At 39.4% G+C, this 24,378-nt stretch overlaps 1 protein-coding gene across 6 annotated transcripts in view; it reads right to left on the reverse strand.

The window, feature by feature from the left end:
- LOC149226774 (alpha,alpha-trehalose-phosphate synthase [UDP-forming] 1-like) overlaps positions 1 to 24,378 on the reverse strand; it is a 281,795-nt gene that overhangs the window by 132,772 nt on the left and 124,645 nt on the right. For all 6 annotated transcript variants that reach the window (XM_089377600.1, XM_089377598.1, XM_089377596.1 and 3 more), the window contains exon 6: positions 19,994 to 20,082. In XM_089377600.1, coding sequence (XP_089233726.1) covers positions 19,994 to 20,082 — 89 coding nt within the window. The remainder of the gene's footprint in view (positions 1 to 19,993; positions 20,083 to 24,378) is intronic.

Consider the following 24,378-nt stretch of genomic DNA (forward strand, 5'->3'; position numbering starts at 1 on the left):
TGCAGACCCCCCAGATACTTGAAGAGTACATCTAGGTTCCTTGGGGAGATACCCGACATTTTAGGCATCTTTTTGAACTTTTTCGTGTACTCCTGCAAGCTTTGCCCCTGCTTTTGCCTGAAGTAGAGCCACCATATCCATTGGTCCTCCACATACCCAGTAGGGTAAAACTGTGACTTTATGAGCGTTTTGAAATCCTCCCACTTAGTCACTGCAAGTTCTCCTTCCAAACTCAAGGTCTCTATGTGGCTTTCTCACCAAGTCAGGGCATGGCCCTCTAATTTCTGTCGTGCAAATGAAATCTTTTATTCTTCCTCAAGTTGATGGACAATGAAATACACTTCCAGTTGTTGTAACTAATGCTTTAGCTTTAGAACCACGATCTCCCCTTAGTACAGCTTGAGATAGACCTTCACTTCCATTCTAAACAGGGAATGTGAATGAATCGCGACACTCAAACTAGGTTTATCTTTTTCAAGTCCTTTCTTCGATTGGTTCTATGTTTCTTCCCAATCTCCTCATCTCCCCTCTGACCTGTCCTTTGCACTAGAACCCCCATCTTCTTCAAATATCCCAAGCTTATTGCTCAAGACTGTCATGAGGAGATTTACATTACATTTATATCCACGACTTGTTGTTCTAGCTGTGAAAACCTCTCCTCTGCAGGATCACAAGGGTTATGCACAGATTTGTCGACTATGACTAGGATTTTACGACTTTTGACACAACCGATCTAGATCCCCTGCAAATCTCCACAATATACCCAGAGAAATTTGCTCTGATACCAATATGATTTGTAAACTATCGTGGATATTCCACTGGATAGTTCATCATAACAGATCTGATAAAATTATATTTAAAATATGAAATTCTACACTAATACAATTTTATTTCTTTTAAATTTCTAGATCTACAATTTAGCGTATGCATGTGAACTAAAATTATGAAGAAAATAGAGAACAGTGAAATAAAAGCTCACAAACACATTTGACACACGATATAACCTGAGAAACCCTTTCGGGAGAAAACTGCAACTAGAAGGTGAGGTCGCTTTGCTCTCTTTCTTTAAATGGAAATATGGCAACAAGTATAAAGAAGTATGGCCTGTGGCCTATGGAATATTACAGTGTACAAATCCTCTTTGTATGCTCTATCTCCTATCCCTTTTGGATATTTTTGCTCAGCTATGGAACAAATGCACTCAAAAAAATGGAACCCCTTTTCCTCCTAGTGGCCCAGTTATAACACAGCCTGATAGCCTACTAGTGGTTAGATTTGACTACCTCAACTCTTAACCAAAGTTACAATATAAACTCTTCTAAAGTCTTCTTCATCATAATCACATGGCTAGCCCCTTTTTCATGAATAATGGAGGTTGACGTGGCATCCTCTCGAATTATGGTGGTGAAAACAAGAAGGTCAACTTCTGAGTGGCATAAATTTCGCATATGGACTCCGATTGATAGGATTCTTGCACCATTGGAAAGGTCTCTGTGTAGAATAGAAAAGAGAGGTGTGATATTGGAGCAGCAAATTTTTACCACCAAAAAACATCATTTGATGCCTCAAAATGCTCCTTGAATATTTCATACCTTAATTTGCCAAATTGGGTCTTACCAATAAAAATGGTCCTGTGAGTTGATTCCTTCACTTTTTCTACTTTGAAAGAATTGAGATGGATGACAAACAATATAGATCCAATCCAAATCAAAGTTCGCCTCAAGGAACTAAATATCTCATTACATTAAATCTTTTAAAATTCATTACTTCCTGAATAATAAAAACCTAACTATTACTAAGTAATTCCCAAATAATTGGGCAACCAAATTCCTAGCCACTATCCAGTTGCCATCTCAATGAACACACAACTATACCAATTAGTGATCCACAAGCACTGATATGGTGTAGGGAGTTGATGCTCAACTCTTTAAGTTTCTACCAAAGAGGTTGGTATTATTTTAGTGATATGTTCAAAATCTTGTCTTCAACCTAGGATTAGGGCATTGTTACCCACCCAAGTGGGTAACCTCGAGGAGAAACTTTTTCTCTTCATTGGTCAACTAGCCAACCAATAACCCTATGACGATTCACAGATAGCTTGACTTCAGAGCTCTCCACTTATGCTTCGATCAGTGTTCTCGCCCTTTTAGCACACTTCTTGAAGAAAGGTGGGTCATTTATCAAAAGGTACACTAACCATTTTTGTAATCATGTGCTTTCATTTAATGTTAAGGGCATTCCAATGTGGATCACTGGTTGAGTTGGACGATTGACCTCCCTTGATTGTATCCTTATTCCCATACTTCACTTGGGAGGCTATATTTTGCCCCTATGTAGTGTGACCTTCCCTAGGGCCTTTTTCTTTCCATTATTCAACAAGGGCACAAATAGGAGACATCGATTGATGTAGTGTGACCAAGGTAATCCATACTTGTCATTTTCCATCTATCCTTGATATCCATTTCCATTCTTTAGGTTGATTGTCATTTGTCACCGGTATTGGAACCCTTTATCCAATCTCTGAGTTAAGGCCCAATAACTTTTCCCTAAGAGGTTGATGTAGCTCAAAGAAAGATAAAAGCATATATAGCCACAAATTAAAGAAAATGGAAAAATGCAAAAGATGGTCAGGACTAATAATAAGCACATGGAAAAAAGCCTAGCCTGAGCTCTACCTCGCTCATTAACCATCACCTAGTTCCTAAGCATATCATGCGCTACCCAAATCAAAGGAACTCATAAATGTCCCAATACTAGTGAGCAATAAACTGCCACATCTTTAAGTGGTACTGAACAAGCATTAAGCAAGACGATCACCCAAGCTACATAAGAAACAAAAGAAAGATCACTCGATTAAAAGGCGCACCAAGGGGGTGGTACAACAGGAAAAGGAAAGGGGTAACTCAGGCCTTCACAATTGCTCCCTCTTATTATCATTAAACTCAAGATGTTGAACCTCTTTCAGCTGGCACTAAAGCAATGGCATCTTCCTTGATGCAGGAGCATCTTACCTCCAAGTCAAAACACATTTTTAATAAACCTAGGGGTCTTTTATCTACCATGGGAGTTGGTTCCCTAATTGAGTATAATTGTTTAAATTATTTGTATTTCCTATGTTTTTAAGGAAAACTAGAGAAATTGTGACTATTGTAATCAGACCTGCTCTTTGAGGAGATCTCGAGAATGTTGAACGAGTTAGTTAGATCTCTTGGAGGATACGTGGATCTAGAGAATCCTAGACTATGGGTTTGTTGAAGTTTTTATGGATTTGCATTGATTGTAGTTCAAAATCCTCTTCCATATAATTATGTAAAATAAGAACAAAATGTATGTAAAAGAGAATGAGAGAGGAGTGTCGAGAGGGTCAACAAGGTGAGGCCAAAGACGGTTTATTCAATGCATATCAGGCCAAGGAGAGACCTTTTGTAACTTTGTACAGAGCGTGTAATTTAATAGAAGAACAATTTGTTTCGAGTGTTCAAAGAATTATTATGAACCCTGTAATTTGTATTGTGTTTGTATATGTGTGTTGCAGGCGTAATTTAAGCTTAGGAAGGATTGCACTTAGACTAAGTGCCACATAAAGTATCCAAAGGTTGCAGAACCGTTGTTTAAAGCTTGGGAGGGAGAACGTCCGAGAACGCAAGTTAAATACAAAGAAATCAAATGCGCAGAGGAGGTGGAAATCCTTTGGAGTAAGGTCGAAATCCCTTCATTTATAGTTGATCAATATTAGTTGTTGATCATGGACCAACAAGCCGATCAAGATCCAAGGTAATCAGAGTCGTGCAATGGAAGCGTGGCTATCGTTGTGTGCAAGTAGAAGACCGAAGGATCGAAGAGGAGAGACTTAATTTATTAAGCCTGCGAGAGTCCATCATTCAACAAAGATCGAGACTGATGATTGACGGAAATTATTTGTCTCCGAGAGTCTGTTGCCCAGACGATTAAAGAAGTAACGCATGAAGGAACAGCTCGGGTGACAAGGACTGGGCTGAGGTGGAAGTCAACCAATCTGTAAGGCATCGAGATGATGTGGAGGTTTCATTTATTGGAGTGAGACTGACAAGTGGGCCATGAAGGAGTGTTGACTCCGAGGTAAAGGGTTTGTGTGCTTTTAAAAGGGCCAGGAACAGTAGTTCATGGGAGTCGGGATAAACAGTTGATGGAAATAATTCTCATTCCCCGGAGTCTGTTTGTTAAATTTAGATAACAATGGTATGCTCTATGCTTAGCACAATTACTTCAATGTTCATTTACAACCCAATGCCAATTTCCAATTTAGATTTCCAATAGCAATCACATTGACAGTAAAAGTAGATAAAACATGAGACAATATGCAGAAGACAAGCTAAGACAAGAGAACACTAGATTTGGTGGATGACAAGGAAACCCCAAGATGGGGAAAACCCTTTGATCAAATCTTCTTATTATTATATCAAATGTTCAGCACAGAGAGAGTACAAATACAAGAGTAAAAGTCAAAATTGACTTGCCAAATCACTGTTAAAACAACCCTGTCAAATCTGCAATTTTCTGCAGTAGTCAACAGCCCTAACCAGAAAGTCAACATTGGTCAAAGCAACAATAGAGTGCCCTCAAAACAACTTGGTCTTCCCTAGTCAAACTCGACCTAATCAAGAGGTCAAAGTCAACCCAAAACAATGACAAAGTCAATAGTCAAACTTGGTCAAACTATTGTCCTGAAATCTGCAGTCAACCTGCAATTTTGGTCTGCGGTCAAAGTGCTCAGAATACCTCGATTTTTGTGCCAAAAGATGTGGCCTGCCCAAACAGATAATCTCCCAAAAAATCGAAGTCAAACTCTCCTTGGAAGGTCAAAGTCAATGTTGGTCAAACTACAGTCAACTTTGTAATTTCGGCCCTGTAATTTAGCTCTAAAATTCGTCCTCCTTGTTCCATACGTGTGAGAGAGATAGAATGCCCAATGTTGTACGAACCAATGAGAGAAGAGAGAATGTGTGAGTGATGAAGTGCCAAATGAGGGTGGAGGGCTTCATGAGCCTACATGATGATGTGGCTGACCTGAACAATTTACACGTGAGGGCATAAATTCAAAATCACACTTCTGCTTGTCCAAATGAGATGATCTTTATATCAATTTTGGTCCTCTCGAAAAGAGGATTTTAATGCAATCATCATCTCCATCAATTTTCAAATGAGTTGTCCCAAGGTGGAATTTGGCCCTAGTTGCCAATTTTAACACTGTCTCCCAGAAGGAAAAGGCTTGGCACATGGTTGGGAAAATTCCGGGTGACGCGGAGCCAAGATGACGTGTAAAACGATTACGTGGAAGGCGCAAAACGAATATCCAATAGAAAATACAGAGAGGAGCCATTTGTGTATGGCGTAGTTGTTAAGTTGTCTTGGCACCATTGAAAGAAATCGGGGATCAAGGTCTTGAGACCTAGTCATATTACGTAGAGCGGGTGCAAAGCATATAAGCATCTAGGGTTGGAATAGTGTAAAGGGAGAACACCAGCTGGCAGCAAGTATTACAAAGGAACTCAGATAAAGGTAAGGGGCTTTATATTAACAATTCTCCCTGCACGCTTATTATATAGTAGAAGTCGAGACTATGGTGGTTTTATGGTTTGGGGTCATGCTTATATATATATATATATATAACTCTTGGTTACAGTGCCTATATTTGAAAAGGCCTTGAATTTGATGATTTTTGTATTACCCTTGCAGCACCTCCCACTTAATTTTAAACACAGCTTATAAAAGGGATTTATCTCCCTAATTTGGGTTTAAGGAAGCAGCTTTTCTCCAAGAGTTTGGCATTGTGAGTTCTTAGAGTCGACATAATTGGCACAACCAATTTTAGCTTGGAATCATTCCTTGAAGTCTTTCCCATTCCAGGTACACATTTATCACATGCACCTATGGATTAATAAGCCTACCTAGGAATTGTCTTTCCCCTTGGGGCTAGACACACCTCATAGAGATAATTGTATAATCATCCCCAACACAAGTGTGGTAACTTGCTTACAAATCATCAACTAAAATGACATTTGAAGGCAAAGCTTGTGTGAAACATTTTTGTGCCCCTACCATTGAATATGGTCCACTATGATACTTTAATGATTTCTTTACCTAATGATGTTGATCTCACTTGATTTTGAGGATATATTTTAGTTGGTTTATCACAAAGGCATTAAAAATCACTTGACAGAAGGCTTGGCCCTTGTATAACACAATGAGGAGGATATATAGCCTAGCATCAAAGCACCTGTGACTTTGCAGCCCCAACATTGCCCCTCCAACGATGAGTGTTGGCCCTCGAGGAACCCTTACGTGGATGTATGACCCGTTCCATAGTACCAAATGTTGAAACATTAATCCAAGGATTCAAATCCTTGACAAGAAAGATGTTGTGCTGTTAGAAAATCAGAAACGCTGAGAGATTTTCTTTATATTGATAATTACTTGTGATATTCTTAGGTTTTCTTATGTTCTTCTTTTACTTTAGTTCATCAAGCAATTACCAAAACAATAACATGAAGATCACAGACACCAGATGTAGGCGGACAACCAGGGAAAAACCCTTATCTAGGGGAAAACCTAGTTAACAACTCTTCCTTTAATAGTTTCACAAAATGATCCAAGACTCCTTGACCTAGACTCAGACTTCCTCCAATCACCAAGTCAGCCCTTCCTTTCTTCTACAAATGATAACATTCCAGCAACAACTTTGACCTAGCACTTCGATCTAGCAGCAGCAAACTTTCGACTTTCCCAACAACAGAACTTCGACCCAGCACAACTTTGACCCAGTAGTAACTTCGACCCAATAATAATTCTTTTTACATGATTCAAAAGCGCAAGAAGAGTCATTAAATGGACAATGACTCTAATGGCTCAAGACAAAACCTAGAAGTCCTCAATGGGGCCTTTGACCTAAAACATGATGACCCAAGCATGAAACCCATGCTTTAATAAGTCACAACAACAATAATAATAAATTATTTTTCTTTCTTTTGATAAATATATTTCATAATGACTCGAATACAATTATGAAGACCGAATCTAGTTACATTCTTCAACATGTGCCACAGGGGACCGAAGAAGCCCCAAGGTTGGCTTTATACTTTCTTGATGAGTGTTGCCTTGTTCCAAAGCCCTAATGAGGATGGTGGTCATTCACTTTGGCAAGGTTGGCACACTTTTTTTTTATGTTGATATCATACCATAGAGTTACTAGGTCAATTATGTAAACGCTAGGAAGATGATGCAAGACTTTTTTATGATGACATCTTGGATAAGGAGATGTGGGTTGGAGATGCACCCTTTCACTTTGATGAGATCACTTGGAGTGAGGAGCACTCTTGGACAATTTTCGCCACATTACTTGATGGAGATACTCATTAGATGGGGATGACGTCATGTTGGAGAGCCATGTCTCCCACGTGTAGAAAATATGTGTTTTAATTATCTTTTATCATGAAGCTATCTATAGGTCGGTTTGTGAGAACTTACTAGCCTTGTTAGATGCTTAAATCAAACTTTTAGGGCTTTTGATAGTAAATTAAGAGAAATTTGACATGGTTACCCTCATATAAATAGATGGGAGTCAAATTCTCTTGGATCATTTTCACACACACACCAATGTTGCGAACATCGCGATCAAGATTAAATCAACGAGAGTCTAAAATCAGATAAAAAAAACAAAACAAATTGGCAAATACAAAAAAAATCATCTTTTTTCAATTTTTTTCCCAATTTTTTTAATATCTAAAGCATCCAAAACATAAAATAAATGCATTGACACATAAATATGAAAAGATAACTAATATATAAGATGTGTAATATCATGTCTAGTGCTACATCACACATAACAACGAATAATGTGTTGAATACTAAGTCTTGAGTCCCAACTTAGCCTTAAAATATCTACAAAAAATATAATAATGTATCTCATACCATGATTCATAATGTCATATACAATCAAAAGAACCAAAATAAATAATACTATTGATTTCCTCGGCCCCTCTTGCGAGAAAATGTAACAGCTTTCCCTCTAGATGAAGAAGGCGTTGGGGCTGGCACTGGCAGTGGACTCTGTTGTGCTCTAGAAGCTGAAGAACTAGGAGCTATAGGAGGTAGACCACGTCCTCTACTAGTGACCATGGTAGGTGGTGTCACCTCCTCCTCCTCCTCCTCCTCTGCAACTACTACCCCCTCCACTACCTCCTCCTCTAACCAATCAGGGGTTGACTCCATGATAGGTCTCTCAGCCTCAACCCTCCATGCAACAGTGGTGTCAATCCCATCCAATGAGATGACCTCCACATCAAGTGTCTTCTCAAGTTGCCTCACCCACAATCAAAGATTGTAGTAGGTGTAGACCATGTCATTAAGTCGTTCGGACTCCAACCTGTACAAGGATCATAAATTAATAAACTATAAATAATAAATTAATGATTATAAAAAATTATTATTTAAAGAATTCAAAAAATTAATTGAAATATTTTTAACCTGTTGCGCTTTTTGGTGTGAAATTTTTCAAATACACTCCAATTGCGCTCGCATCTAGAGGAGCTACATGTTTGGTTGAGCACTCGAATGGCAAGCCTTTGGAGATTGGGTACTCTGCCACCATAGCTTCTCCACCATGCATCTACAACAAATAAGATAAACATAAGAAAAAAATTGAAATTTGAAAGTTGAAGCAAAGTATGAACTTGAAGAGACAATGAAATTTGAAACAAACTAAAGCTTACCTAGCATTTTAGTCTTCCTATCCACAATAGCCATGTCAAAGCTAAATGTGCCACCTGCCATCCTGTATATCTCCATTTCTTTGGAGATTTCTGCACGTTCTGTTGGAGATGACACCATCTTCTGAACACAAGTGAAGAATCCATCCATGACCTCAGCATCAAATAAGAAACCACAAGAGTAAGAAAATGTGAGGTTCAGGTAGATCCTTGCAGCATGAATGGGATAATGGAGTGTATTGTTCCATCACTCATCAATCACTTCCCATATGAGTTGTTGTCTCTGAAACCCCTCATCCCCCTTATCATCATAGTAGTTGCGAATGGATTCTTTGGCCCTATCCATGGCCTCATACAAGTAGCCCATTGTGGGCTTGTCTCCATCAACTAATCAAAAAACCTTTAGCAAAGGTTCAGTAATGCTACACACCTCCTGCACTCCCGCCTAGAAGCTTTCCTGGTATGAAACTATCCTACATATGGTCTCTCCCTCTGGTTTGTGGCTATATGGCAAAGCACGTCACTCCTCTTAAAGAAACATTCTCTTCACATCACACATAGAATTTAGGAGGGATTGAAGATATATGAAGCTAGTGGGAAACAGTGTAATGGCAAGGCGCACCAACTCCTTGTTGTTGGTGAATGTTCTCATCAAATTAAGCACACATGCATGATTATATATAAATTTTGTAATGTTTTTTTATGGTTCAACAATATCCTTAACAAAAGGAATTTCTCCTATGTCCTCCAACATCAAATCAATGTAGTGTGTAGCACAAGGTGTCCAAAACAAGTTAGGATACCTCTCCATAAGCATCCTGCTAGCAGCAACATAATTTGTAGCATTGTTTGTTATAACTTGGACAACATGTTGTGTACCCACCTCTTGAATGAACACGTCCAACAAATCACATAATAACCGTGCATCTTTGATTTGTGCAGATGCATCAACAAATTTCATAAACATTGTCCCCTTGGAACAATTAATCAAGAAGTTAATAACGATTCTACCCTTTTGATCGATCAAACCATCTGACATCACAGGGTATCCTGTGTCTGCCCATAAGCCCCTAAACTCCTCCAATCTCTTAGTGCATTCAGACTTTTCATTCTGAAGAATGTGCCCTCTAAAGTCATCATATGAAGGGGCTTTGTACCCCGGGCCAACAATAGCAATAGCATCAATCAAAAATGGATTGTTCCTAGAAATGTTGAAAGGAATATCAATCCAAAGAAGATACCTACCCAACAACTTGTCAACTTCTTCCTTCTCCCTTTTCTTAAGAGTTGGCGTGATACATGGTTGTGCTCCAGGTGTGGTTCTAGGAACAAAAAATGATGAGGCAGCCATGGGGTTGAGTGTAGATGTTGATGCTGAAGAAGAATCAATACCACCCTCACGGTCACCTCGCAATCCTGCCACTCCTCCCCCTACCATTTGACTCTTCAGAGTTGCCTTGGTCACTTTCATTGTCTCTATTTCTTCCAATGATTTGATGGCTCTGCAAATGATTTCTGGATTTGTGTTTGTGCAAGGCCCTACCTCATGTCCACGAATTTGTGCAAGGTGGAACTTCAATTTGTATACCTCCCTTGTCATATGATGCCCACATAACTTGTAAGTCAAATTTAATCTTTCAAACCCTCAATCAAGTTCACCAAATTCCCACAGAGAATCCAATTTCCTTGGCATGTTTGTAACTTTGCTAAATCTTGAGTTTTAATGTAAGATTGAAGTTTGAAGTTTGAACCTAGGGCATAAGAAGAATTGAAAGTTAAACAAATGAAATTAAAATTTACATACAGCATTTTGAATTTTTGACCAAAAAAAACTCTCCACTCAATACAACAATAATGGCAAAAAAACGCACTCAAACCCAAGCAAAAATCATGGAAAAAAACTAGGGCAAGGAAGAAATTAAACAAATACAACTAGCAATCAAGATTTTGCATTTTTTACCAAAGAAAATGCTCTCCACTAAATGCAACAAAAATGACAAAAAAAACAAACTCAAATCCAAGCAAAAATCATGGAAAATATATGGTTGATAGAAGCCCCATCACCCCAAGGAAAAACAAGAAAAAACAAAAAATAGGACCAAATTTGATACCCATGCCTGAAAACCATGCCCTGCTGAAAAAAGTTGGTCCAAACTTGATTTTTTTTGCTTGGGATACTAAATTCCTTCACTTTTCTCCTCTCTTGCCCTTGTAGATGAGTTATCCTCCTCCTTAGCTCTCACCTTTGCCCTTTGTATGCAAAATGATAGAAAAAAAACAGTGTTCCACGGGGTCGCGTCCCCCACTTGGGGGTTGAGATTCCTATCTCCCTCGAGCTTTGGGGACTTGGGGTAGACTGGGAGTTGTTTCCCCACACTCCCAAAAAGCATGGTACACGCAGAAACTTGGAAGGGGTCGTTCCCTCAATTTCGGGTCGAATCCTCAAAAGGGGGTCGTTTCCTAGGCGAAAGGGGTTAAGTAGGGTCATGTGGGGTCGTTTCCTAAGACAAGAGGGTTTATTTCATTATTCATTATTCAATGTTTCATATTGATATCATTGCAACTTGGAGTTGGAAGAACCGTTGCCTGACGCCCATCGAATTGCACCATCACCCATCGAACTGCGCCATCGCCCGTTGTCATTTCTACTAACAGTGCACTAACACCCATCGACTGTGCCTCGCCCACACCTCTGTCATCGTGAAACATTGCCCATTGCGTCGTCGCCATCGTACCTTGTTGTCGTGAACCTCTGTCGTTGCCCATCGTCGACTACTCAGCCGATGACTCGACCTTTGCCACCGCGATTGACCTCTGCTCCATCGATTTTGTGAACCTCTGCTCTCAGCCCATCCACGGACTTCTGCCATCGGTGAACCTTTGTCGCTGCACATCACTCAGTTGACCTTTGTGTTGGGTTGTGTTATATTCGTTGCGCCGATTGCGCAGTCGGGGTTTGAGGGGGGCATGTAGCCCCCCACTACGTACACGCCCCCCTCTACGAGGTTCGGGGTAGCACCCCGGGGAAAAAAAATTTGGACCCTATATTAGGTTGGGCGGACCTACCTATGGTTTTCGGTCCATGGTTTTGGACGCGATGGTTTTCGGTCCATGGTATTGGATGCTTCGGCATGTATAAATATGTATTGTAACATTGAAAGGAATATAATGAAAAATCAAGTTGGTAGTCCCGGTTTTGGGATCCAGGGGAAAACCTCTGTGTATATGTGTTTGATGTGTTATGCTCTCGCATCGTTTATTTTCTGTGTTTTAGAATTCGTATGCAGGTAATTTCTGTACAAGGTTAAAACCTCTGCTCTCAACCCATCCACGGACCTCTGCCATCGGTGAACCTTTGTCGCTGCACATCACTCATTTGCCCTTTGCCCATCGGATCGACCTCTGCTCAATGTTGTTGTGACCGCTACTGCTCTCATCCCATCCACGAACCACAGTAAGTAACGTTGTCACCTGTGTAATTTGTTTGATTTTTTTTTTCACTGTGTAAGGTTGTGTAATTTTTTTTAATTCTTATTTTTTATTTTTTTATCTTCACTATGTATCGGTATGGCTATGCCATAAAAGTTTTATTAAAAATGAAATTTAATATTTATAAATTTTTTATTTTATTGTTTTAAAAAAATTTAAATCAGTTCATTGAATTCAAATTTCAAAATTGAATAGTTAAAACGATAAACCCTTGTTGCAGGTTGCAGCCTACAAGCTACAACTATGAGTCAGAGTTATTATGGGAACAGTGGGAATAGTGACAGCAGCTACAGCGGTAATGAGTCACATGATGCGCAAGAAGAAATTGAAAGCAGTCACAGGAGGGCAGGAAATCAAAATAGGCCTTTGCATGGTGTAGATTCTAAAGGCCCACCAAGAGATCTGGCAAAATTTGCAAAGGGGACATTTAATCCTCTAAAACCACTTCTAATCTATGTAACCAGACTTCCGAAAAAAATCCAAAAGTTGGTGGTGGCTCACGTGATTGGGTCTGCAATATTTGTGGGCATCACTTTGTTGGCAGCTATACCAGGGTGAAGCAACATATTTTGGCTATTACAAGTAAAGGAGTCAATATGTGTCCCTCAAAGAACCTGAATCCAGCTCAAAGAGAGCAACTTTGGAGGCTAGAAAGGGCAGCCAGTGGAAAAGGATTGTTTTCTAGCAAAAATGTTGATCCATGCACAAATATGCCTCCATCCAATGCTTCATCAAAAAAGACAAAGGGTTCTACTGGTGCATCTCGTTCTTGTGCAATGGGTGCTACAGTGTCTGGGATGTACAATGTTCTAGATCGAGATGACACAGATGATGCAATTGGAAAATTTCTTTTTGCCAATGGAATTCCCTTCCATGTTGTTCATTCTCCTTATTACAAGGAAATGGTCCAAGCAATTGCAAGAATAGGGCCTTCATATGTACCACCTGAAGAACATAAGCTAAGAACAATAATTTTAGATAGACAAGTGTCCAAAATTAACATGCGAAAAGAGAGAATGAGACAAACATGGTTGAGGTTGGATTGCTCTATTGTTATGGATGGATGGGTTGACATTCGAAAACAGCCACTAATCAACATCATAGTGACATCTGCAGAAGGTCCATTCTCTCTTAAAGTTGTTGATTGTTTTGGAAAGTGCAAGGATGCATCTTTCCAATTTGAGCTTCTTCGAGAAGCTATAGAGGATGTTGGGGTTGCTAGTGTCGTGCAGATTGTGGCAGATGCAACAGCGGTTTGTAGATCAGCTGGGTTATTGTTTCATAGCAAGTATCAACATATTTTTTGGACTCCATGTTGTGTGCATGCACTCAATAATGGACTGAAATACATTGGCAAAATTCAGTGGATATCAGACTTGGTGACAGCTGCTAGAGATGTGCAGATGTTTATCTGCAACCACCACACCTTCTTGGCCATGTACAAGACTCACACGAGGAAAGAATTCCTCAAGCCCATCCATACTAGATATGCTAGCTATTTTCTCTTATTGGAGAGGATGTTAGAGGTACATGAACCTCTACAATCCTGGGTTGTGAGTTCTGAGTGGGGAAGGTGGTCAAAATCAAAGACAGAGTCGGGGAAAAGGTCAAGTTTCAGGTGTTGGACAATGATTGGTGGGCAGATTGTTCTTATTTGGTGTCATTATTGGGCCCTATTGTGGAGGTCATTTGTTACGTTGATTGAGATGCTCCTAGTCTTGGATAAATCTATGAGACCTTTGATAGCATGTTGGGTCGTGTGAAGGCAACCATTCAGCAGACGGAGACCTCATTAGAGTTCTATACATCCTAGATTCAACTCATCATTCAGCGTAGGTGGGATCTCATGAACACACCTTTGCACATGACAGCATATGCATTAAACCCAAAATGGTATGTTGAAAGGCCTGGGAGAGTGCCTCCTATTGATGATCCTGAGGTAAAGAATGGCTTCCTAGATGCAATTGCAAAGATGTACAATTAGGAGGAGGGGGCAAAATTTCGAAAACAGTTTGTTCAGTTTGCATCTCTTAGTGGCCCCTTCAACACACGTGGTGCTGAGGCAAATCAGATAGATCTAGCCCAAGATGACCTAATTGGTTGGTGGAGGATGCATGGGGATGGTTCTCCAGAGCTCAAACATCTAGCTATGCGTTTGTTGTCTCAGATTGCTAGTTCCTCTGCAACAAAGAGAAATTGGTCCACATATAGCTTCATCCACTCTATCAAGTGGAACAAGCTTACCTCTAAAAGAGCTGAGAAGTTAGTTGGTGTGCACAGTTCCCTACGTCTTGAGCATAGGAAGACCCCTGAGTATTTGAAGGGACCAGCAACACAATGGGATGTTGATCTAGAGGATGATGCACGGGTAGATATGGAGGAGAGACTTTATGAGACGCAGATGGGGTTGGTTGGTGTGCCACTTAGCATGTTTGAGAATGCAAGTGATTCTGATTCAGATGGTGACATGGTTGATCCTGATTTATTCATGCAACAACATCATGCAAAGACTAGTGGGGCATTACTTGAGCAATTATGCTCATTTATCATTTGATATGTTCTTATGTTATTAACTTATTTGTTTTTCTGTTTCGGACTTTAGTTTATTTTGAATCTTGATATATGATATATTAGACTTGAGTCTTGACTCTATAAAATTTTGACTCTTGATGTATCATACTTGACTTTTATTTCAATATTCAGTATTCACAGTTGGAACTTCAATGTGGTTTAAACTTTAAACATTTATTTTCATAGTACATTGTTAGTAGTTACATTGTATAGTTACAAACTTACATGTATGATGTATGATTATATGATATCATGCTTTTCGTTTTAAATTTGTTTAAGTTATATGATTCATCGTTTTATCATGTATCCGTCATGATATAAGTGTTATATATTATATAATGATAAAGACAGTTACATTATAAATATTAAAATTTCAATGATATATCATATATCTTATATTTATAAGTTTTTAACACCCTGACATCCCCCCACGTTTCCAAGAAATGGTGGGGAGCTTTTGCATAGGCTACTCCTACGTATCCCTGCTCCCTCGTCCCCACATCCCAAAAACTTGGTGGAAAATGGAAAAAAAAAACCAAAATTTACCTTTAAAATCGTTGTGTCGCGCAGACCGGTGATTTTTTCAACTCAACTCACGATTTTTTCAAGCCAAAAAAAATCGACGATTTTATCAACGTATTTTATCGGCAACGCAAAAAATCGCGATGTTCACAACACTAACACACACACATTTTAACTCCCTTGAAAGAGTGTGCACTAGTAATCTGTCTTTTCTCTTGGACGCAATGGCAAATAGAATGTGGATTGTATTGGGGAAGATATGTTTCGTGTGGAGGAGGCTTTCTATGGATTCATGAAATGATACTTGCTCAAATTGTGTTAGTATAATGCTATTTTCTTCCATTTTGCATGAAATTGTTGAAATTAGGTTATGTCATATTCCATATTAAAAAGAGTAATATCTTTTATGAACTCTTTTTTTTACTTATTTACGCAAAATTTGTCATCAAGTATCCATTAAAGGGACTAGATTCACACCTTTTGCCTTAAATCTCCTAGATAAGAAGGCCATCAGGGTTTCTAAAGTGAAGCGAATTATCCTTCCACCCTTTCTATCCAAGGTCCTCTTTCATCAGCCTCACCGTACTGACTCCATTGCCCAATTGATTGTAGGTACTAGTCTTAGTGTGTCAATCAACCTTAATTTTCCTTTCTTCTCCTTATTACATGGTAACTAGGGTTAGGGATTGGTTAAATCTACATTTCACAACTAAATTGCACCTATATGTTATCATCCTTTAGGTAGGCATTTCTCCCATTAATGTTTAAAAGGCAAAATCCATCATTTATTGCATGTTTTACCACAAATTCTAGCGTTGACGTCTAGGTTATTTTTGTTGTTTTGTGCATTTTCAGACATTGGAAACTATTTGTTAGCTTATCCCTTGTTTACCTCTTTGAACAACCTCAAACCTTTGTTGATCTTACCATTAATAGGTTGCTTTAATTGCTATTATATTATTTTGCATGCTCTAAATCTGCGTACCTCTAAAACCCTAAATTATAACAGCATTCATTAGTTGATGGTGGCTAGTGGGAAAACTTACTTGAACATCAGCAGACCTCATCTCAGCCTCCAAGCCCTTTCTGGTATTCAATCTATCTCATCAGATCTCTTTCACCCCTTAGTCTATCTTTATTGAAAATTCTTTAGGGTGTTTGGTTGCAAGTTCCTTAGAGAGCCATTTAGCTTAGATCCCTAGATCATCTAACCTCAAAGGCGTGCCAAGGAAGCCTCCCTTTGTGGGGATAATATCTTACCACAAAACAGCAAGGGAGAAACCATTGAGGTGATAGTGATCATGGATTCCATTGTTGCTTTGTTGTCTTTCGGAAAGCATTCGATATTGTGCCTAGGGAAGAATTATTCCAGAGGCATCAGGACACTGATATATCTAAGACCCTTCTGGCAACTATTATGAGACTAAACAACTCAGTTTTGGGTCACCTCAGGATAGTACATGGCCTTTGGACTTTATCTAGAGTACCATTGGGGTAAAACAGGGGTCCCCCCTCTCGCCAACCCTCTTCGAGATTTACATTGATGAGTTGGAATCTTTCCTCCATGAGCACATCTAGGAAGGGGATGGTTTTCTTCTTCATCGGGTGTTGATCTGCTTACCGCTTTTTGCAGATGACTTGGTCTTGTCAGCATCTACTCCCGAGAACCTACAAAGATAGATCGACATTGTGGCCATCTTCTGTGACCTTCAACAGTTATGATCTTCAGCGTTTTGAAGAAAACTCTTACAGACATGCAATTCTACTCCGGGGGGGAAGAGATCGAGATAGCCACATCATACATCTACTTGGGAGTACAGTTCACGGTACCTCGTTTTAATACACATTAGGGCCTCCAGCCTCGACTCAGCAAAGGGTATGGTTCTTTGGCCCTTATCAAGAGAAAGTGCTTCCAAAGTCAATTTCGAGACATCTTGTCCAAGCTCTACCTCAAGGACGTGATTATTAAACTCACAATCCTCTATTGATCCAAGATCTGGGGGTCGAGCTTGGCATAGACATATTGGACCCAGATGGAAAGAATCAAACCTTACTTCTTAGGCACCTCATCAGTGGCAAACGTACAATCATGTAACCCCATTTTTAGCCAGAGTTTGGTGCCCACCCCTTTTGCTTCAATGTCATCTTTCACCTAGCTTCTTTCCTCCACAAAGTCAAATCCTTGACAGACTCAACTGTTGGGAGAGATCGGTATCCCTACCTTGCACTTTGTTCCTCAGAGGTCCTCTCTTTGGCTCACCCCTTAGGTTGGACACGAGGTTGGTTCTCAAATGTTTCCCGACTTCTCCAGACACTAACAATCTCCCCAGAGCATCTTCCCCACTTCATATTCTACCTTGCTACACCAAGCCATCTCATGCCCCCAATATATGTATTGAATCAGTCCATCAGAAAGGATATCTACAGATTGTACATTTAGATCACTTGGACTCCGCCCTCCCCCCACCCCCCGCCACCCTTCCCCCCCCCCCCCAACCCCCTCGACAGGCTTAGGCCCAAGGATGTCCTTCTACCTTGAGCATTTCCTAGAGTTACAAGATAGCTTCATTGTCCACCCATACACGCAAAGACATTGGATGCACTCCCTCAAGGTCCCTTTGGGCTAGCTTCGAGTTGGTTCTCATCGACTCTGAGTGGAGATTGATCACCATATACCAAGATCTGATAAGATCTACTAGGTATGTCACCTTCAGGAGCCAGAGACAGAGCAGCACGTCATTTTTAAGTGCCCCCTATACTACAAGATCATAGGGCACGACCACTGCCTCTATAGATATTCAGGTGGATCCCTCTCTACCTTCTTTTGGTATCTTGACTAAAGATGCCTAGCCCTCTTCATCAAGGAGATATTCAGACACAGATCTCAAATCCTACATATTGCACCTCACTTGGGGACGATCCAGATGATCACATCATACTTACAAGTTGATCCAACTGATCGGAGCAACAAGTGACGAGCTGAGTTCCAGTGTATTTCAAATAGTAGAACAATGAGAGCTCGAGTCTCCTCTCAACCCCCCCCCCTTTGGGAGGCCAACCGGCATACTCGACACCATTATAGAGGTGTCAAACAGCACCCAGCTGAGGAACAAACTAATCCCTCTACAACAAACTCCTCCCCAAGCCCAAGGGAACAACCAAAGACTTATCCAAAGCTTCTTTCCTTCAACTACAAATGCTAGGAGTATCCCTCATTCCTACACCCCCCAAGATCTTGCAGACAGACAGACAGACACCTTGGTGAATCCAAATGACTTCGATAGCGAGCCAACACCACTGTCACCCCCATCGTCGTCGACTATCAGACTTGGGCATTGTTGATATCATCAACCTCCAACCCTGGACTTATTCATTTATACACATGTTCCTATGGTTTTTCTTTTGTTGTATCCTTCTTTACTTCATTTTATCCTAGTTTTTTAGCTTTGACACTTTCTAGGAGTTGTGTTTGCACTCCCACATCGTATTTGTACTAGATGTATTCTTCAATCCCATTGCCCTACTTTTATGGTCATCCATTAGGTATTAATAGAATTATCTTATCCTAAGACCTAGAGTGCCCAATGAGGCTTTGCACTAAGCTGCTAAATTTTTCGAAAATAGGTACCACCCTACTCTCTACCTCTAGCAAAGACTTCTGATCCAACATACATGTCCCCGTGAGCATTTTCTGTTATAGCCAATGAAGACCCTTTCACCCTTTATGGTGACCATACAATGTTTTATTCATTGGACAGAACATTCAACATCTTATTGATGACCAGTAATAACCTACTGTGAAAAAAAAATGTTAAGACTATGACCTATTTTGACTATCCATTTCACAAATGCAAAGTCAACTTCCCAAGGGCATAATTCCCATGATAATGCACAGAACTGTTATTATGAAGCCAAAATTCTGCATCCAGTGGAAGTGGTTTGACTATAATCCACCACAGCCATGAAAAGATATTTCAATCATGATGATGAATTATTCGGTGGTTGAAGGTAGTAGATCTAGTGGAGAGTAAAAGATAAAAACACTCAAGGAGGCTAGATTTGGGGCTCATAAGAAGCTTGATGGTGTTAGATCTAGTAATGGCATGAGAAGGAAACCAATTGATGTGAGCACAACACCAGCAATAGAAGAAAGATACTCACACATAACAGAGCAAGCAAGCAACTATGGGAGAAGATTGTCAGAACTGTACACATAATTCTGCACTCACTAATATTATGAAATATATATAGACTACAAAGCTATAGGAGAGTGATCACGTTTGAACTTTGACCAAGTCTCCAATTAAATACATCAAAGTGGATGTGGGATCAATTTAGACCATGTCACCCAAAAGAGACAAGGACAGTAAAAATAGGAAGAGTACAAATATAATACATGTCACACATATTCACTAGACTAAGTCTCATCAATAGTTTTCTTTGTTTCATGGCTATGCCCATAAACCATTACTAAACATCAAAAAAAAAAATATGGGAATGCTGTGCTCATGATTGGACAAACCAAATTGTTTGTAACACTTCAAATCAGATAGATCATAGAAGTGTATTCAAATTGGAAGCTATCAAGAATACTATGCATTTTCTCTCTTGGTTATATTTTTTCTTAGTGTGCTAAAAACATGGAATATATTGAAAAAAAAAGGCACCAAATGATGTATTGGAACAGAGATCAGATTCCCAAAACGTCCATTTATGCGCCCCACGATCTCATGAACTTGGCTTGTAAGCTTTTGATCTACAATAACAAGTCCACACAAATCCCATTAGGATAGATAAATAGATAAGTATGAAATAAGCAAACAATTGAGCAAGAAAGCTTAAACTTCATTGTATACATGTTTAACATCACAAAATTAAATGGAGTCATAGAAACTAAGAGGAAATAAGTAATCCAAATCCTGTATCACTGAATTTGCTCAAAACATTACAGACATCCTACCGAAAACCATTATAGATGTTGGTCCTTCTAATGTGATTCAACTAATTACTGATAATGCAGAAAATTGTAATGGAACAGGAAAAGCCATTGAGCAGCCACATCCTCATATATTTTGGTCTAGGTGTTTGGTACACACATTGAAACTTTTGATGAGTGACATTGTCAAGCACAGAAACTCTGGATGTATCAATGACCTATACAAAATAAGGACAAAACTAATCAAATTTGTCACAGGGCATAGAAGGGTCCCTTTTTATCGCACTTAAGCTAGGTTGCAGCTACTAAAGATTGCAAAAACTACACTTTGTAGCTATTTCCTTACCTTCAAGGACCACTTGAAGGTAAGACGTGCTTTGGGTGCTATGGTACTGAGTGACGAGTGGGATGACTTGTGTACTGACAGAAATAGCGCTAATGTAGTGAAGGAAACCAGTCTTGATGGTCATTTTTAGTGATATGTTAGGTAAGTTTAGTAGTTCTCCAAGATAATTCATAAAATGATTTGGTTTGCAGATTCAAATCAACCAGTAATCAGGGAGGTGTATGAGCAGATGGACAACAATGTTTAGCCTAGAGATGTGAACTTACATAATCATATTAGTGTAGAGGTGGAAATTAATGGAAAAAGATAAATATTCAACTGCATGCCTTAGCATATGTGCTCATACCAAATACTACCATGCATCATGTTTGCAGGCACTAGTGCTTGGTGCTGATTTGAAGAGAAAGCCACACCAAGAACCGAAGTTCGAGATGACTATATGCAACCATTAGACAAACAAGTCCCTGATGAGGATGAGTTTGATGACACTACATTCAATGGCAACCATGCCTTTGTTGGATAGAGTTGTCATTGATGTCAATATGACGACAAACCCTAGGTGGATTGTTGAAGCTGAACCTAGGAACAATCCCTGGATGCCAATGAGCAAACCCTAACCCTAAAGTGCATTAATGGAACCCTAGCAATGATGAAACATGACGATGAAACCCTAGTTGAAGCAAGCCCCATGCCCTAGCTCTAGAAGATGCCCTAGCCCTAAATTGTTGATGCAAACCAATGCCCTAGCTCTTGTTAAAGCATGCCTTACAACAATAAAAGTCAAGATAGGTCAATGGGAGTAAGGCACATTTGTGATTGAATATTATGACCTTCACACATGGGAAACAATTGGAGCACACAATTTGGCATCTAAGGAGGTTCACACATTTGAGAAAGTAAGTTGAGAGTTGGTATTGGGCACACCATTTAATGTTAGTACATGGCTTTGTAATGAAGGTTTAGAGGTCCTCTTCTATAAAAAGAAGGTGCTTCCTTCATATTTCTTGTTGAAAATAAAGTGGAGAAGTTCTAGCTCTTTGTCTTACATGTTTCCCTATTACTCCTTGAGCAATGTCCTATGGGTCTTAATGAAATCATTGAGCTACAACAATGATGTGGTGAAAGCTATCATTTGGAGGATTAAGGCATAATTATTCACATTTTGTCATCTGTGGGATAATTCATGGAACATAAATGTGGCACACGCTATGGTAAATGATCTCTCATTCTGTTGCAATTTTCCTCACAAATTTAAAGAGCATTGCGACAAGCATATGGTGTATGGTTAAATCTCATGACAAATAACTCACTAAACTGAACTCCTTAATCTGATAATTTATACCTGCAGCACTGACACACCAAGTATAAGCAATGGAATTCGATGTTATCTTCACTAAACATACATTATGTCCTGTTTTCATTTCTAAAGTATTCAGCAAGCTTCATCTGAAATTCCAGGAATGTAATATCTAATGATTCGGGGCAGAATAACTCCAATAACTGTTAACATCGCACACAGGTCGGCTCAAATATCCCAAGAGACGTGTCTCTTCACAGGTGCTTGGTTTATGTGCTTTACAACTTGTTATTGTTGTCCTATTACTGTGAGGAATCAAAGATGGATAAATCATCTAAGGCTTGGAATAACAAACCACAGTGGAACACTGGGGTTTGGGCTGCTCATATTGACACAGGTGCTTGGTTTATGTGCTTTACAACTTGTTATTGTTGTCCTATTACTGTGAGGAATCAAAGATGGATAAATCATCTAAGGCTTGGAATAACAAACCACAGTGGGACACTGGGGTTTGGGCTGCTCATATGCAATCATTAGAGAAACTAGTCCCCGAGGAGGATGAGTGTGATACCATATAGCTACATTTGAGCCACTACATCAATGGCAACCGTGTTTTTGGAACCAACCGTGCAATTAGAGATTGAGAGAGTCAGTCACCTCTCGAGTCGTGGAACATGCACAGCAATTCAATCCAACAACTGCGACGTTTGGCAGAATAGGTATTTTCACAAATCATGAACCTTCTTCCACAGAAAAAGTGTCGGAGGATCTACAGTTTCATCCACATTGTCAGAAGAAAGAGGTTAAATGTAAACAAATCAAAGAGCTTCGTTTATGTGCTTTGCAACTTGGGATTATTGTCCTATTATTGTGAGGAATCAAATATGGATGAATCATATAATGCTTGGAATAATAATCCAAATTTGAAAGAAGGATCAATTGGAGAATGCCCTTTTTGATGATGATGATGAGTGTAGTGAAATGCCATCTCCATATCCTACCACAGTCGCCTTGTCCAAGACTCTAGCCATTGGGGATTCATGTTTAGATCCATTTCCATCTACATAATTAAATCCAACTTTGGTTCTGACTCCACTACTACATGGAGGCTCCTAGGAAAATTGTGGTGGTACAAAGAGGAAGAAAACGTAAATAGAAATAAGAATAGTTGCTTCTTCTTGTTCACGGCATTATATGTAATAGACTTTAGCTCCGATTGGTGTTTTGGACCTTTCAATCTCCATACTTCAATTTAATTATCATTTTGGAACTTAAGCTCTGACGATGAAACCCTAGTTGAAGCAAGCCCCATGCCCTAGCTCTCAAAGATGCCCTAGCCCTAAATTGTTGATGCAAACCAATGTCCTAGCTCTTGTTGAAGCATGCCTTACAACAACAAACGTCACGATAGATCAATGGGAGTAAGGCACAATTGTAATTGAATATTCTGACCTTCACACGTGGGAAACAATTGGAGCACACAGTTTTGCATCTAAGGAGGTTCACACATTTGAGAAAGTTAGTTGAGAGTTGGTATTGGGCATACCATTTAATGTTAGTACATAGCTTTGTAATGAAGGTTTAGAGGTCCTCTTCTATAAAAGGAAGGTGCTTCCTTCATATTTCTTGTTGAAAATAAAGTGGAGAAGTTCTAGCTCTTTGTCTTACATGTTTCCCTATTACTCCTTGAGCAATGCCTTATGGGTCTTAATGAAATCATTGAGCTACAACAATGATGTGGTGAAAGCTATCATTTGGAGGATTAAGGCAGAATTATTCAAATTTTGTCATCTGTGGGATAATTTATGGAACATAAATGTGGCACATGCTATGGTGAATGAACTCTCATTCTGTTGCAATTTTCCTCACAAATTTAAAGAGCATTGCGACAAGCATATGGTGTATGATTAAATGTCATGACAAATAACTCACTAAACTGAACTCCTTAATCCGATAATTTATACCTGCAGCACTGACACACCAAGTATAAGCACTGGAATTCAATGTTATATTCACTAAACATACAGTTTGTCCTGTTTTCATTTCTAAAGTATTCAGCAAGCTTCATCTGAAATTCCAGGAATGTAATATCTAATGATTCAGGGCAGAATAACTCCAATAAATGTTAAAATCGCACACAGGTCGGCTCAAATATCCCAAGAGACATGTCTCTTCACAGGTTCTTTGTATATGTGCTTTACAACTTGTTATTTTTGTCCTATTACTGTGAGGAATCAAAGATGGATAAATCATCTACAGCTTGGAATAACAAACCACAGTGGAACACTGGGGTTTGGGCTGCTCATATTGACACAGGTGCTTGGTTTATGTGCTTTACAACTTGTTATTGTTGTCCTATTACTGTGAGGAATCAAAGATGGATAAATCATCTAAGGCTTGGAATAACAAACCACAGTGGGACACTGGGATTTGGGCTGCTCATATGCAATCATTAGAGAAACTAGTCCCCGAG

This window comes from Pinus tabuliformis, chromosome J, assembly GCF_031772625.1.
Source record: "Pinus tabuliformis cultivar Carrire ecotype Pingquan chromosome J, CPIR1, whole genome shotgun sequence".
In the NCBI taxonomy this organism is placed as follows: Eukaryota; Viridiplantae; Streptophyta; class Pinopsida; order Pinales; family Pinaceae; genus Pinus; species Pinus tabuliformis.